Source organism: Haematobia irritans, chromosome 2, assembly GCF_050003625.1.
Source record: "Haematobia irritans isolate KBUSLIRL chromosome 2, ASM5000362v1, whole genome shotgun sequence".
In the NCBI taxonomy this organism is placed as follows: Eukaryota; Metazoa; Arthropoda; class Insecta; order Diptera; family Muscidae; genus Haematobia; species Haematobia irritans.
In genome coordinates, this window is record NC_134398.1 from 95421689 (window position 1) to 95439025 (window position 17337).

The following is a 17337-nucleotide window of genomic DNA, read 5'->3' on the forward strand; positions in this document are numbered from 1 at the left end:
CCGAAATAAGGACCTGCATCGAGACTTACAAATAAGTACAGTTAATGAGGAAATCTCAAGATACGCCCAAAAACACTATATGCGTCTTCAGCAACACGTAAACCGTGAAGCTGTAAAATTACTAGAACCTTCAGATCAACCTAGAAGACTAAGGCGATTTTATCCTCGAGATCTAATTACACGTTTTACTACATAAAACCGAACTACATAACCAAATATTTTTTTTTTACATGCATTTTCTTAATTCAATAATTTCTTGAACTAAGATAATTTTACTATTACGTCTATCGACACCAACATTTGAACTACTGGTTAGTTAGCTAGAGACTAGTTGTAGTATAAGTTAAGCATGAAGTTTGTACAATAATTGCTTAAATAAAAAAAAAAAAAAAAAAAGATGATATATATAGGAACTACCAAAAACAAATTAAAAACAAGATTATCAGGACTTAAATTCGACATAAAAATACGGAATAACAACAGCAAGCTACAAAAAACTGCGCTAGCGACACACTGTGCAGCAACAAACCACCAACCAAACTTTGATAGAGTTCGTGTTTTGCAACGAGAGAGCAACACGAACGAAAGATACACCTTAGAAATGTTACACATCAACAACGTACCAACAACGAGGAGAATAAATTACAAAACGGACACGGACAACATCGCTCACATATACAGACAAATGATATGGAGAAAAGATGGGAAAAATAACAACGCGCAGGTTGCAAACACGGATGAAAAAGACTGTTTTTCATATGTTTGGCTATAAACATTATATGTTTGGAACACAAATTTTTAAACACAATATTTTTGAGTGCAAGCATATAATGTTCATAAACTAGCATAACATGTTTGGGACATATATGTTAATATGTTAGAACATATTATGTTTGGGACATAAAATGTTTTTAAATATAATATGCTTGGATGCAAACATATATTAATTTAGAAATAGCCTATAAACATATATGTGTTTAGTAGCTTGGAGCGCCATTTAACAGGGAGCGATATTGAATTAAGTTGGTGGTTGTTGCTTGTTATTACAAAATTAAAATTTTATTTTTCCTTGGGCAATTGATCAGCTACTTCTTTGATCCTTACAAACTGTGTGGTCCGCTGTTCGAATCCCCGTCCGGCAAAAGGTAAAATTAAAATAAAAAAATCATACAATTGAATAATTTCTTCTACAATGTTTGTATTACAGAAAAAGGTGCTAAGAACTAAAAAATCTCGTGGAAGTGAGAAAGATGTGGGGAATATACAATTGGACAGAAACAAAATTTTGAGCATTCAGGTCGAAAACCTATGTTGTTAGCACCTATATTACCTGTTTATTTTCATAATTCATTATGATTGTAAATATATAAATAAATAAATAAATAAAATTTTGAGCACAATATTGTTTGGGAGAATTTTTTTAAGCATATAATATTTTTGGGTGCAAAATGCTTCCAAACATATTATATGTTCACATAATAACATATTGTTTTTTGGAAGACAACATTATTGAATTTGGATGCAAAAATACAAAATGTTTGGAACTTAGACTACCCAAACATATATTGTTTAGACCAATATGCTTTCAAATATATTATATATTGGAAGAGATCAAACATATAAATGTTTGGGCAATACCCAAAAATGTATATGCTTGAAGCAAAATATGTTTGGGAGTATATGTTACAGAAGCGATTTTTTGTGAGCGTGTAGCAGCATCCACACTCAGTGCAATATTAAAAACAGACGAGAGCAGTGATGTTTCGCTGTCTCTAACAAAAATATGTGTTGTGTTTAGTTGTTGTAACTGATGTAAGTGAAGGATAGTTGTATCTACCCATTTGTTATGTTCGCCTAGTAGAATGTGTCATATTGAGATGTTTATCATTTATGTTAAAAATGTACTAAATGTTAGAATAAGATTGTAGCAATTAGTATATACTACTAATGTAATTTATTATAATAAATTTATTATAGATCAATACTTCCTGAAGAAGCAATTCAAGAAAATTGCGAAATATTGAAGAAAATATAAATAAAAAACATATAGATCTCAAGCTCGAAAAAACATAGAATTTTCATCGTTTTTGTTTGTCTAAAATTTCGTTTGGGAGGAAAGAATTATTTTTTTTGCGACTTGCTACAAAAAAATTTCAGTAGGAACACAATCTTCTTTGGGAGAAAATGCTTCCAAGCATATAATAGTTTTTGGACTCAAATTGCTTCTAAACATATAATATGTTCACCTAAAACAAAAACAATAATGTTTGGTAATATCCAATAATATACATATGTGCTTCCTGCAAAATATGTTTGGAACATAAGTTAGAGAAGCGATTTTTTTGAGGGTGTGTATTAACACCATACTAAATTGCTTTAAGATTAGATAGTTTTTGCCATCTGAATCTTGCTCAGGATTTTATTCTGATCAATTTATACTAATTTTCATACACATCGAACATACGAACTCTTATATATTTTTCATATTACAGATTAAGGTTTACTCACCTACAACTTTCAGTTCTATAAAAATTGACTGAGTGGGATACACGGACAACTGACACTCATATAGGCCACGGTCTTCCTCACGCACAGATTTTATCCTTAGAGACCAATGTCCCATGTGACGAGTATGTTCAACCAAAAACCTTTTATCACTGCTATGAGTTGATAGACCAACGGTTAATAGTTGAAAGTCTTTTCTCCTTATCCAAGATACCTGTAATTTTGAATTAAAAAAAGGTACAATTTAGACAAGTATTTCAATCAATAGAAAATACAATACATACAAATGGAGTTTCGAACCTCTATCCTCCCGCACGGATAAAAAAACGATAACTTTTGTTGGAAAACCAACGACAAACTTTTAACAACCAGTATTACAAATAAGTTTGTAGCAAGTCTTGCCATGGGAGCCACCGTGGTGTATTGGTTACCATGCCCGCCTTGCACACACAAGGTTGTTGGTTCGATTCCTGCTTCGACCGAACACCAATTAGTTTTTCAGCGTGGATTATCCCACCTCAGTAATGCTGGTAAAATTTCTTAGGGTTTCAAAGCTTCTCTAAGTGGTTTCACTGCAATGTGGAACGCCGTTCGTACTCGGCTATAAAAATGGCGTCCCTTGTCATTGAACGACAACAAATAATTTGAGTTCTCAACAACCTAATTTGTAAGCAATTTGTTGAAGAAAAAATATTAGAAAACATTTGTTGTAGAACATTATTTTTAACCCTCAACAAATATTTTGGAAATTGAACGAAAAATTTGTATCTTGTTGTTTGAATACCTATTAATGGTATGTAATAAATTTATTTTTGTCTTGACAAAAAGTGCGTGTTTGGCAATAAGCAACAATCGTTTTGTTATGACATATTGTCAACAATAGGACTGGTTTCTTTTATCACTGGATAACCTAAGCCGTGAAGGACTAAAAGAAAACAGAGTACTCGTTTATCCAGGACATCTCCAAAAATATGCAACACTGTCATCAGCTGTTTAAAAACAATCACAGAAAAGAGGTGAAATCTTGCATTTTTAATGTATGAAATGCTCAAATAGTAATAAATATTTAATACTGCGATTATTTATGACACTGTACCACTTTCAATTTTTTTGTTTTTCGATAAATTGGTCACAATAAATTGCTATTGTGAATCGAAGAAGCGTCACTTTATCAATAATACAATCTGGCAACATCGGCGCGTCTTGCACTGATGAGATGTTCTGGATAGAACACCAGTGCAACGATGTTCTGGATAGCCCGTACAAATGTTGCATCCAGTGCTAAAAGAAAACAGCCCAAATATTGTCGTTGGCCAACATTTGTATTTTCATTATTTTAAAAAAACAATAAATTAGAAATGTACACATATTACGAGTATATTTTTATTAAATCTTGTCAAATTAAGTTCATCAAATCTAATACCCTGTTTCTGTATGTCGAACGAAAACCCAGTCGATAGAAAAGCAGTCATTCGATTTCGAATCAATTTGAGTTTCGGTACACTGGTAAAAAAGGCCATTTGGTATTAATAAATTGGTTAGCTTTACCTTTTAATTTTGGTACCACTTCCTATCAAATCATTGATATCCGGTATTACTATGGTATTAACTATCGTATCGCCGGAACATATGATGGTTAGGTTAGGTTAGGTTAAAGTGGCAGCGCGATTAAGATTCAGGCTCACTTAAACTATTCAGTTCATTGTGATACCACATTAACTAAAAGTACCTATTACATATGGGCACTTCTAGTTTTAACCGCTGAACCTTCTCGATTATTTTCTTCTGTTGAACCAACCAGATTGTTCCAAAAACATTAGCAGACTGCTTAAAATGAAGTTTTCCAGATCCGCCAGTAATCTGAAGCTCTATGCCCCTAAAATTTGCTTACGCCTTACACAAAATGCAGGACACTCACACAAGAGGTGTTTTATTGATTCCCTTTCCTCCGCATCATGACAGCTCACACAATAGTCATTATACTTCGCACCAATAGTTTTTGCAAAATCGCCTATCAGGCAGCGACCCTTTATAGCAGATATCAGGAGTGATATCTGGCGTCTCGAGAACACTAGCATATCTAGTGTGCGGTTTAAGTTGAAATGGGGCCATATTTGCTTGGTGTCGTTACAACCCTTGCAATTTTCCCATCGAACATTTGCCATCATGACAGCCTTCCCACGCAGTAAGAGCTTGCAGGTAGCCAGAGGCATACCAACAGATTCTAGTTCCCCTGGAATATGTAAGGTAGTTCCTAGCCTTGCTAGCTCATCTGCTTCGCAGTTCCCCGGTATGTTCCTATGGCCAGGCACCCATATTAGGTGAATATTGTACTGCTCAGCCATCTCATTGAGAGATTTGCGGCAGTCGATGGCCGTTTTCGAGTTGAGGAACACGGAGTCCAAGGAATTTATTGCTGGTTGACTGTCTGAGTATATATTAATGCACACATTTTTGGAACATTACTTCTCAGCCAATTCGCCACCTCTCTTATTGCCAATATTTCAGCCTGAAAAACACTACAGTGATTAGGTAATCTTTTCGCTATTCGAAGTTCCAGATCATTAGAATATACTCCGAAACCCAATTGTCCATCTAATTTGGAGCCATCAGTGTAGAAATCTATATATTCTTTGTGCACCACGCCTCACTGTTGGGGATTAGAGTCTCAAACTTTTTGTCGAAGAGTGGACTCGCCAAAGTGTAATCCACTACGTTGGGCACATCTGGCATTATTTTGGGGACCGAACTGTGACCGTAACTTTTTTCCGACCACAGCGATAGTTCGCGCAACCGCACAGCCGTTGTTGCAGCTGACTGTTTGGCCAAAATGTCTAAAAGCAATAGATGCAGTATGAAATTAAGGGAATTTGTTCCTGTCTTGCTGAATGCACCTGAGATACACAAGCACGCCATACGCTGAACTTTGTCTAAACTTGTCGGCTGGTGAAGTGCCGGCCACCACCATATAGCATTATAGGTCTAACCACTGCCGTGTATAGCCAATGCACAATCTTTGGTTTTAGTCCCCACTTTTTCCCTATTGCCTTTTTGCACGAGTATAAAGCTAACGTTGCTTTCCTCGCCCTTTCTTCAATATTAAGCTTAAAGTTCAGCTTCCTGTCCAAAATAACGCCAAGGTATTTTGCACACTCACTAAAGGAAATATCAATACCCCCTAAGGAAATGGGCCTAACCGTGGGAGTTTTGCGATCCTTGCAGTACATGACTAGTTCTGTCTTTGCAGGATTTACCCCAAGATATGTAGACGTTGCGACTAATTATAATTGGTCGCCTTTGTAGTTTATTTTTTTTTTCATGTGGCTTGTAAATAAAAATATTTTGGGACAAACGAATTCTGTGAATGTAGCAAAGTAATTGTAAGTATAATATTTTTTAAAATTTCTAAAATTTATTCGTTTTGTTTGTTATTATTGGTCTCTCTTCAATCATTATTTTTGTTTTTGATCTCATGTTAAAACCATGCATTGACTAAACTACAAGTGTAGCTTAACCAACAGAGGAAAAGTATGCTTGTCAAATGTATTTTGGCCAAGCCCTATAGACTGCAAGATGGTTGGATGTACAGCTGTTTCGGAATTACCACATTCCTCATCAGCATCCTGTACACTCAGAGAAGAAACATTATTGTCACAATCATATTCGAAGAGCAAAATAATATAATGGGAGCTATTTTTGCGGTGACCAAGTAACATTTTCATATGGCTCAGCGAATATAGTTCTAAGAAAAATAAAATTGTCCTCATCTAAAATGTTATTATATTGACAAAAAGAATTTTGTTTGAATCAAAAGACAATGGTCACGGTCTAAAATATTATGGTATTCGTCAAAAATATTATTCTTCCAGTTAAAAGAACATGATCACAACCAATAATGCTTTGATCGTTATGAAAAAACTTTTTCTCGTCGTCGCAAAAAAGGACGCCACTTGAGAAAAGAAAACACAAAATTAACTTTATTTATTTGTTTTTATTTATTTATAAACTAATTCATTGTTTATGTGTATTTATAAAGTCGTGCAAGCAAACATCACATATTTTTACACACTCTATTTTGGTTTAATTTCAACAATAAGTAATCATTCCATATTTACTTCGTGCCTATCAAATATACCAACACAGACATCATGTAACTGCAATTGAAAATAAATTATACCGTATATCAAAATGCAGAACAAAAAACAGGTACATTTTTTTCAATTACACTTCCCTTTTTTGTGTTCACATAAAATCACGTGTCACTTCTGAGTAAATAAATTAACACAAAACACAATAATTCCGTATTCTTCGTCCATTCCAAGAAACAATCAACACACGACTGATGCGCAAAATGAAAATCGTGTGTACCTGCTCAATGTTTTTATAAAATTCTTTTCGCTGCAAAAAAATTGAAAAATTAAATGGTCACGAAAACAATGTACATGGTCTTTATGGCCATGTAATGGTTCTAGACATATCTATACGTAACCTATAAAAATACTTTTCTCTCTGCAATAAAAGTAATGGTCTCAAATTCGATCATTTAAATAATAGAAAATGTTTGCGGCATTTGAGAACCATTTAAATGCTTATTGCCAACACATATTTTTCTCCACTCGAAAATTATTTTTACAAAGACAAAATACATGGTTTTCGCGACAATTACATGATCTATATAAGCATTAAATGGATGCGGCAACCATGTCAAAACATGTTTTTTCTGTGCAAAACATGTTTTGCAGCAAAACTATGAACCAATTATCAGAATAAATTCGGGTAATTCACTCAACCCAAAGTGAACTACACTTGAACCTTCCGAAAAAAGGTTGGTAGTCGGCTACTGCCTAAACAAATTTGCAAGCATATCTCTTTTCCTTTGCCAAACTCAAATCATCGATTTGAATGTAGTTGGCTGGGTTTGTTTTTGAGCGTGCTTCCTCTATTTTCATTCGTTTTGTTTGTTATAGTTGGTTTCTCTTCAATCATTATTGTTGTTTTTGATCTCAGCTTAAAACCATGTATTGACTAAAATACAAGTGTAACTTAACCAACAGAGGAAAAGTATGCATGTCAAATTTATTTGGGCCAAGCCGTATAGACTGCAAGATGGTTGGATGTACAGCTGTTTCGGTATTACCACATTCCTCATCAGCATCCTCTACTTGCAGCAAAACTATGAACCAATTATCAGAATAAATTCGGGTAATTCACTCAACCCAAAGTGAACTACACTTGAACCTTCCGAAAAAAGGTTTGATAGTCGACTACTGCCTAAACAAATTGGCAAGCACATCTCTTTTCCTTTGCCAAACTCAAATCGTCGATTTGAATGTAGTTGGCTGGGTTTGTTTTTGAGGGATAATATGAGTTTGGCAAATACCACAACAGACGACTTGAGGGATGCAGTGCCTGAAGAGTGACATGGAACTGAATTGGGAGAAAAACTTTGCATGGAGAAATGACTAGGTATGTATGTTATGTATTAAATGAAGTAAAGAAACAAAGACGTTTTACGTGTGTTTTGTTAAACTAAATATGTATTATCATACCGGGTAAGGTTAGGTTAGGTTAAAGTGGCAGCCCGATTAAGATTCAGGCTCACTTAGACTATTCAGTCCATTGTGATACCACATTAACTAAAAGTACCTATTACATGTGGGAACTTCTAGTTTTAACCGCTGAACCTTCTAGATTATTTTTCTTCGTTGAACCAACCAGATTGTTCCAAAAACATTAGCAAACAGCTTAAGTTAAAGTTTTCCAGATCCGCCAGTAATCTGAAGCTATACGCTCCTAAAAGTTGCTTGCGCTTTACACAAAATGCAGGACACTCACACAAGAGGTGTTTAATTGTTCCTTTTCCTCCGCATCATGACAGCTCATACAATAGTCATTATACTTCGCGCCTATAGTTTTTGCAAAATCGCCTATCAGGCAGCGACCCGTTATAGCAGATATCAGGAGTGACATCTGACGTCTCGAGAACACTAGCATATCTAGTTTGCGGTTTAAGTTTAAATGGGGCCATATTTACATGGTGTCGTTACAACCCTTGCAATTCTCCCATCGAACATTTGCCACCATAACAGCCTTCTCACGCAGCATGAGCTTGCAGGTAGCCAGGGGCATATCAACAGATTCTAGTTCTAGCCATCTCATTGAGAGATTTGCGGCAGTCGATGGCCGTTTTCGAGTTGAGGAACACGGAATCCAAGGAATTTATTGCAGGTTGACTGTCTGAGTATATATTAATGCCCACATTTTTTGGTACATTACTTCTCAGCCAATTCGCCACCTCTCTTATTGCTAATATTTCAGCCTGAAAAACACTACAGTGACTAGGTAATCTTTTCGCTATTCGAAGTTCCAGATCATTAGAATATACTCCGAACCCCACTTGTCCATTCAATTTGAGCCATCAGTGAAGAAATCTATATATTCTTTATTCCCCGGGGTCTGTGTGCACCACGCCTCACTGTTGGGGATTAGAGTCTCAAACTTTTTGTCGAAAAGTGGTCTCGCCAAAGTATAATCCACTACGTTAGGCACATCTGGCATTATTTTGAGGACCGAACTGTGACCGTAACTTTTTTCCGACCACAGCGATAGCTCGCGCAACCGCACAGCCGTTGTTGCAGCTGACTGTTTGGCCAAAATGTCTAAAGGCAATAGATGTAGCATGACATTAAGGGAGTCTGTTCCTGTCTTACTAAATGCGCCTGAGATACATAAGCACACCATACGCAGAACTTTATCTAAACAAGTCGGTTTCTGAAGTGCCGGCCACCAGACTACATAGCAACATTCCAAAGAAGAGGTGATAGAACTCCTCCTTGGGGAGTACCTCTGTTCACATGCCTTTGTATGTTTGCTTGCCCTAGTGTGCCTGAAATACGTCTCTTTATTAGAAGTTCGTCTAACTGCCTAAGTATACCTGGATCAACATTCAGAGTTGTCAGTCCATTTAATATCGAGCTCGGATGGACATTATTGAACGCCCCATTCGATGTCTAGAAACGCCACGATTGTGTATTCTTTGACAGATAGTGAGCTTTCAATAAAGCCGACTAGTTCATGTAATGCGGTCTCAGTAGACCTGCCCTTCGAGTATGCATGTTGTCGTTTCGAGAGCAAACTTGAATCCACGCTAGTTCTAAGATACATGTCTATCATCCTCTTCAGGGTCTTAAGTAGGAATGAGGATAAGCTGATTGTTCGGAAATCCTTCGCACCCGAGTGAGAGGCTTTTCCTGCTTTAGGTATGAAGACGACTTTTGTTTCCCTCCACTTTTCTGGAATATATGCTAAGTTTACACATCGTTTATATATCACCGTCAACCAGGGGATAATTCTTTCAGCCACTGCTTGTAATTCCGCTGGAGTAATTCCATCAGGTCCGGGGGATTTGAATGGTCCAAAGCTATTTAAAGCCCATTTTATTCTAGATTCCGACACATTTTCCTCGATAGGAAATGACCGCTGAGCCTCTGTCACACCGCCAGAACATGGTTCAACCGTCTGATTTCCAGGGAAGTGTGTGTCCAAATGTACCTCCAACGTCTCCTCACTGGACGTTGTCCAATTTCCCTCCGATGTTTTAATGAAACCTGGAGCGGTTTTAGTGGAAGCCTCTGACGTATTCTCAATACTGCTACAGTAATCTTCCCAAGAGTTTTGTTGAGACCTTCTCAGTTCTCGTTTGTATGCTCTCAGATTCATTTTGTAAGTGTCCCAATCCTCCGGAGCTCTTGTGGACTTTGCTTTGTTAAAGAGCTTCCTGCAGGATTTCCTCATATTACTTAACTCCGTAGTCCACCATGGCGGCCGATTTTTTCCCCTCGGCTTCCCTCTAGGGCATGCAGCTTTCAGTGAGATGTTGAAGGCCTTAGTAATCCGCTCCACTGCGTGTTCGATATCTTGCACATTTCTCATATTTGTCTCTGTTATTTCCGGTATCATCATATTGAACGATTCCCTATACCTACTCCAGTCAGCTTTCCTAACATTTGGCGAAAATATGGTCTTGGTGGTATGAACATCAAATTTGAAACTGATGTAGCGATGACCTGAGAAGCTGTGTTCACTTAAAACCTGCCACTCAGATATCATTTCATTCAGTTCTTGCGAGGCCAAGGTGATATCCAAAACCTCTTGCCTGTTTTTAGTGACAAAGGTTGGGGCATCTCCCTTGTTGCAAACTACCAGATTAGTACGCAAAATAAACTCTATTAGCGACTCTCCCCTTGCATTAGTATCACTACTTCCCCATATACTATGATGTGCATTCGCATCGCATCCCATAATAAGTTTCGTCTTTGCTTTCAGTGACTCCTCAACTAAGGTCTTAACGGCACATGGAGGCATCTCCCTATAATGTCCCATGTAGAACGAAGATACCGAATGTTTGCATTTGGCTATTTCGAAATTGGCAACGACAGTGTTTGCATTGCACATTGCACAAGTTAAGCTCGTTTTTAGCAATTATACATGCTCGATTTACATCATTACCAGTATACTGCAATAGTTTGAACCCCGGAGTACTTAATTCACATATTTTGTTTCTATAAACATATGGTTCTTGAATAAGAACTATATCTATGTCCCCTTTCATCAGGAGAACTTTTAAGGCAGCACATGCAGCCTTACAATGATGAAGATTTATCTGGAGGATCCGTAGGACCATCGAGATTTTCAACAACCGTCACATCAGCCGCTTCAATCGAGTCATCAAGAATGTCCTCTTCAGAGATCTCGGTGACTCTCGCAATAACCATAGGTTCAACTTTGGTGAGTTCTGAGGCAGTAGAAACCTCCTCACGCATACGGTATCTATCCATGTCTTCAACTTTGGTATCTCCCTCGACTTCGCAAGAGGATCCGCTTACTTCTGATTCAGACGGAGACTTGTCCATTTCTGAACACTTTAGCTAATCGTTTTTATATACCTTCATTTGGATATAATGAAAGCCATAACATACACGGCCCTGAGACTTTGCTGGATGAGGGAAAGACTGAGTGTTCAATATAAACACTGCATGCCGTCTTGGTCCATCCACTTTATCCAAACGGCCAACCTTCCAATCAGCTGTTGGAATATCTGGATTGCATCGTTTCAGCCTATTTAAAATAGATTCAGTGTCAGGAGGGTTTGCAGGTATCCACGCATGTGCTCTAGGTCTAGCCGGTATGTCTTTCTTCTCGACTAACTCTAGAGCAGCTCCTTCCCAAACTTCACCAATTAGTATCAGAGCAGCTTTAAAACATTCTATAGACCTCTGGTCCTCAAATGCGACTAGCTTAAATCGTCCTTGATACCAACCAGCCTCTTGGTGTCGAGGATCTGGGCCGGGAAACTTTTCCAGCACCTGTGAGTAGACGACAGACAGAGCATTCTCAATTTCCCCCCATTTTTGGTAACGACATCAAAAGGAGGTAATCCCTCACGAAAGAGATTCAAGGAACGCAGAAATGCTTTGTTTATCCTAAAGAAGTTAGGATCAGTCGACCCAAGCACGCCTTCAGCTAAACAAAGCGATTCCTTAAAATGGACTCAAGGAATTCTTGAGACTGGAAAAAGGGAACGATCGCCGGATGAGCTGCCATCCTCCAAAAGGGATCAAAGATCGTTTGCCTCAGTTGCTAAAGGGAGCCATTTGATGGCTATCATTAATAAAGGAGCATTGGACGCTATGGTTCCAAAGCAAAAATGGGGGGAAATTGAGAATGCTCTGTCTGTCGTCTACTCACAGGTGCAGGAAAAGTTTCCCGGCCCAGATCCTCGACACCAAGAGGCTGGTTGGTATCAAGGACGATTTAAGCTTGTCGCATTTGAGGACCAGAGGTCTATAGAATGTTTTAAAGCTGCTCTGATACTAATTGGTGAAGTTTGGGAAGGAGCTGCTCTAGAGTTAGTCGAGAAAAAAGACATACTGGCTAGACCTAGAGCACATGCGTGGATACCTGCAAACCCTCCTGACCCTGAATCTATTTTAAATAGGCTGAAACGATGCAATCCAGATATTCCAACAGCTGATTGGAAGGTTGGCCATTTGGATAAAGTGGATGGACCAAGACGGCATGCAGTGTTTATATTGAACACTCAGTCTTTGTCTCATCCAGCAAAGTCTCAGGGCCGTGTATGTTATGGCTTTCATTATATCCAAATGAAGGTATATAAAAACGACTAGCTAAAGTGTTCAGAAATGGACAAGCCTCTGTCTGAATCAGAAGTAAGCGGATCCTCTTGCGAAGTCGAGGGAGATACCAAAGTTGAAGACATGGAAAGATATCGTATGCGTGAGGAGGTTTCTACTGCCTCAGAAGTAAGCGGATCCTCTTGCGAAGTCGAGGGAGATACCAAAGTTGAAGACATGGAAAGATATCGTATGCGTGAGGAGGTTTCTACTGCCTCAGAACTCACTAAAGTTGAACCTATGGTTATTGCGTGAATCACCGAGATCTCTGAAGAGGACATTCTTGATGACTCGATTGAAGCGGCTGATGTGACGGTTGTTGAAAATCTCGATGGTCCTACGGATCCTCCACATAAATCTTCATCATTGTAAGGCTGCATGTGCTGCCTTAAAGGTTCTCCTGATGAAAGGGGACATAGATATAGTTCTTATTCAAGATCCATATGAAATTATAGAAACAAAATATGTGAATTAAGTACTCCTGGGTTCTAACTATTGCAGTATACTGGTAATGATGTAAATCGAGCTTGTATAATTGCTAAAAACGAGCTCAACTTGTTTCTGCTTCCTTCAATGTGCAATACAGACACTGTCGTTGCCAGTTTAGAAATAGCCAAATACAAATATTGGGTATCTTCGGTCTACATGGGACATGACAGGGAGATGCCTTCATATGCCGTTAAGACCTTAGTGGAGGAGTCACTGAAAACAAAGACGAAACTCATTATGGGATGCGATGCGAATGCACATCATAGTATATGGGGAAGTAGTGATACAAATACAAGGGGAGAGTCGCTAATAGAGTTTATTTTGCGTACTAATCTGGTAGTTTGCAACAAGGGAGATGCCCCAACCCCTGTCACTAAAAACAGGCAAGAGGTTTTGGACATGACCTTGGCTTCGCAAGAACTGAATGAAATGATATCTGAGTGGCAGGTTTTAAGTGAACACAGCTTCTCAGATCATCGCTACATCAGTTTCAAATTTGATGTTCATATCACCAAGACCATATTTCCGCCAAATGTTAGGAAAGCTGACTGGAATAGGTATAGGGAATCGTTCAATAGGATGATACCGGAAATAACAGAAACAAATATGAGAAATGTGCAAGATATCGAACACGCAGTGGAGCGGATTACTAAGGCCTTCAACATCTCACTGAAAGCTGCATGCCCTAGAGGAAAGCCAAGGGGGAATCATCGACCACCATGGTGGTCTACGGAATTAAGTAATATGAGGAAATCCTGCAGGAAGCTCTTTAACAAGGCAAAGTCCACCAGAGCCCCTGAGGACTGGGACGCTTACAAGAAGAATCTGCGAAGATACAAGCGAGAACTGAGAAAGGCTCAGCATAACTCTTGGAATGATTACTGCAGCAGTATTGAGAACACGCCCGAGGCTTCCAGACTACGGAAGGTTCTAGCATCCACCAACTCCGCTCCAGGTTTCATTAAAACATCGGAGGGCAATTGGACAACGTCCAGTGAGGAGACGCAGGAGATACTATTGGACACACATTTTCCTGGAAATCAGACGGTTGAAACATGTACTGGTGGTGCCACAGTTGCTCAGCGGTCGTTTCCTGTCGAGGAAATTGTATCGGAAACTAGAATAAGATGGGCGCTAAATAGCTTTGGACCATTCAAATCCCCCGGACCTGATGGAATTACTCCGGCGGAGTTACAAGCTATAACTGACAAAATTATCCCCTGGTTGTCGGTGATATATAAAGGATGTATCAACTTATCATATATCCCAGGAAAGTGGAGGGAAACAAAAGTCGTTTTCATACCTAAAGCGGGAAAAGCCTCTCACTCGAGGGCGAAGGATTTCCGACCAGTCAGCTTATCCTCATTCCTACCTAAGACTCTGGAGAGGATGATAGATATTTATCTTAGAACTAGCATCGATTAAAGTTTGTTCTCGACACGACAGCATTCATACTCGAAGGGCAGGTCTACTGAGACCGCACTACATGAACTAGTCAGCTTTATTGAAAGCTCACTATCTGTCAAAGAATACACAATCGTGGCGTTTCTAGACATCGAAGGGGAGTTCAATAATGTCCATCCGAGCTCGATATTAAATGGACTGACAACTCTGAATGTTGATCCATGTATACTCAGGCTGTTAGACGAACTGCTAATGAAGAGACGTATTTCAGCCACACTACGGCAAGCAAACCTACAAAGGTATGTGAACAGAGGCACTCCCCAAGGAGGAGTTCTATCACCTCTTCTTTGGAATGTTGCTATAAATAGCCTTCTGGTTACTCTCGAAAAAGAAAGGATAAAAGTGGTGGCATACGCAGATGATGTGGCTCTGGCAGTCAGGGGAAAATTCCCATCCACAATCAGAGATATTATTCAGAGGGCCCTCCGGATGACTGAGAAATGGGCGACAGACAATGGTCTTGGGGTAAATCCTGCAAAGACAGAATTAGTCATGTACTGCAAAGATCGCAAAACAGGGATCCGGAGCGGAGCGGAGCAAGCCCTTTTTTTGCCGGAGCGGGAGCGGAGCGGGAGCGGCATTTCTAAAGTCCGGAGCGGAGCGGGAGCGGAGCGGTTTCCAAATGAAAAACCGCTCCGCTCCGAATAAAATATTACTTGAATAAAATGTGTAACTTTGAAATTACACTGTGTAGGTAATTTCAAATATAGCTAGTACTTAGCGTAGTGTGAGTAAACGTTTAAAATGTACGATATGTATTTTTGTACGTACGTACATTGGGGAAAACACAACGTGTTTTTTTAGTAATTGTTTTCATAAACGGCAAATGTCAAAATATATCTCTAGTATGTGTTGTAAAAGTAACAACAGTACTTTCGATCAATTTCATCCCGTATTACTACAAAGATGTTTGTAATGAACGTCAAATAAATGCAATTAAACGATCTTATTTATATTTAATTTTTTAGTTTTCTACACTGAAAAAAATATTGTCGTGAAGTCAAAGATTTCATGTCCTTAGAATAAGAATGCAAATTTTGCTTAACATGGAAGACGCATTTCTCTAAAATAATTTTTTTTCCTTGTCCAAAAGTCAATAAACTTTTGAATGAAGTTATAATGTCCTTATAATTAAGTGATTTTACTTAAAATTTTGTATCATAACATGAATGATAAAATTTTTGAGGTAAGGTCAACGTGACTTTAATAATTAAGAAAAATTCTTTTTTTTTCAGTGTAAGGACTTTCATATTTGCTTTACTATTGTACTATATCCTAGCATTCTCTTATTTCTGATATTAGTTCTCGAAAATTTAACTAAAATTATGGATAGTTTCAATTTTGGTTGAATGTGCACATATACATTTATTTTAATTTTTTGTCACATTGAAAACTAATGACTTGATTTGTATTATTGCATGTTATCTACTTTTTTTGAGAACGAACATTTCTTAAAAACGCTGTTCGAAAATGTATTTTTACAATAAAGGGAAAAAAGCGAAATTAGGTAACACTAGATCTGAGTAAGAATATTCGTAGGTATACCACGGACTGATTTCGATGGAGGTTGTTGCAAACATAAACATACACACACACATTACAAATATAACAAAACCTCTTCTCTACGTCTGTTGCAAAACAAAAAAACTTTCGGAGAGTAGTTACTTCTACTCTGTGTACAGACTTTCAATTCCAATCAGCGTTGCCGTTTTGGTCCGTTCGGACCAAAATTGGCCCAAAAGATTTCTAATTTTTAAATTTGGTCCGATGGTCGGACCAAACAGAATTTGGTCCATTTTCATAAATTTGGTTTCTATCACATATTAAATAGTAGATGGTGCACCGCAAAGAATATTGTCGGGAGGCCAAATATTTCACATGCTTAAAATACGAATACGAATTTTGCTTAGAATAGAAGACATTTTTCTTTGAAATAAAGTTTTTTCCTTGTCTAAAAGTCTCTAAACTTTTCAATGAAGTCTGTTTGTCCTTATAGCTAAGTGATTCGACATAAAAATGTGTATCCTAACATGAATGAAAATTTAGTTTTAATGAAGTCAAAATAGATTTAATATTTCTGAAAAAATATTCAAAATTAATGAAATGTTTCAACACATTGTTTTAAAGTCATTATACCCTAAACCACATAGTGGTTAGGGTATAATAAGTTTGATCTGTCAAAAAATGTGCCTACCAGAAATATTGATTTTAGACCCAATAACATATATACCGGTCGACTCAGAATCACCTCCTGAGTCGATCTAGCGCTTGGTGTCCGTCCGTCCATCCGTCCGTCTGTCCATGTATTTGTTGTTTACAGGATTCCGGTCGCAATTATTAACCGATTTTGATGAAGTTTGGTACAGGGAGTTTTTTTTGGGCACAAGGACGAACGCTATTGAATTTGGAAGAAATCGGGTCAAATTTAGATATAGCTCCCATATATATGTATTGCTCGATTTCGACAAATGGGGTCACGTTGCACTTTTTTACTAACCGATCGTCGTCAAATTTAGCACAAAATAATCTTCTGTATCACCCTTTAAGTCTGAAAAGTTCATCGAAATCGGTTCAGATTTAGATACAGGTCCCATATATATGTATCGCCCGATTTTGCCAAATTAGGTCATAAAACCCTTATTTATCAACCGATCTTACTCAAAGTTGGCTAAATGTAATCTTCTAT

The 17337-nt window shown here is 37.9% G+C and overlaps 1 protein-coding gene across 1 annotated transcript in view; it reads right to left on the reverse strand.

Annotated features, from left to right (window-relative positions):
* dpr19 (defective proboscis extension response 19) overlaps positions 1-17337 on the reverse strand; it is a 305876-nt gene that overhangs the window by 170732 nt on the left and 117807 nt on the right. Inside the window, exon 4 of the mRNA XM_075294596.1 lies at positions 2509-2719. Within this exon, the coding sequence (XP_075150711.1) occupies positions 2509-2719 (211 nt within the window). The remainder of the gene's footprint in view (positions 1-2508; positions 2720-17337) is intronic.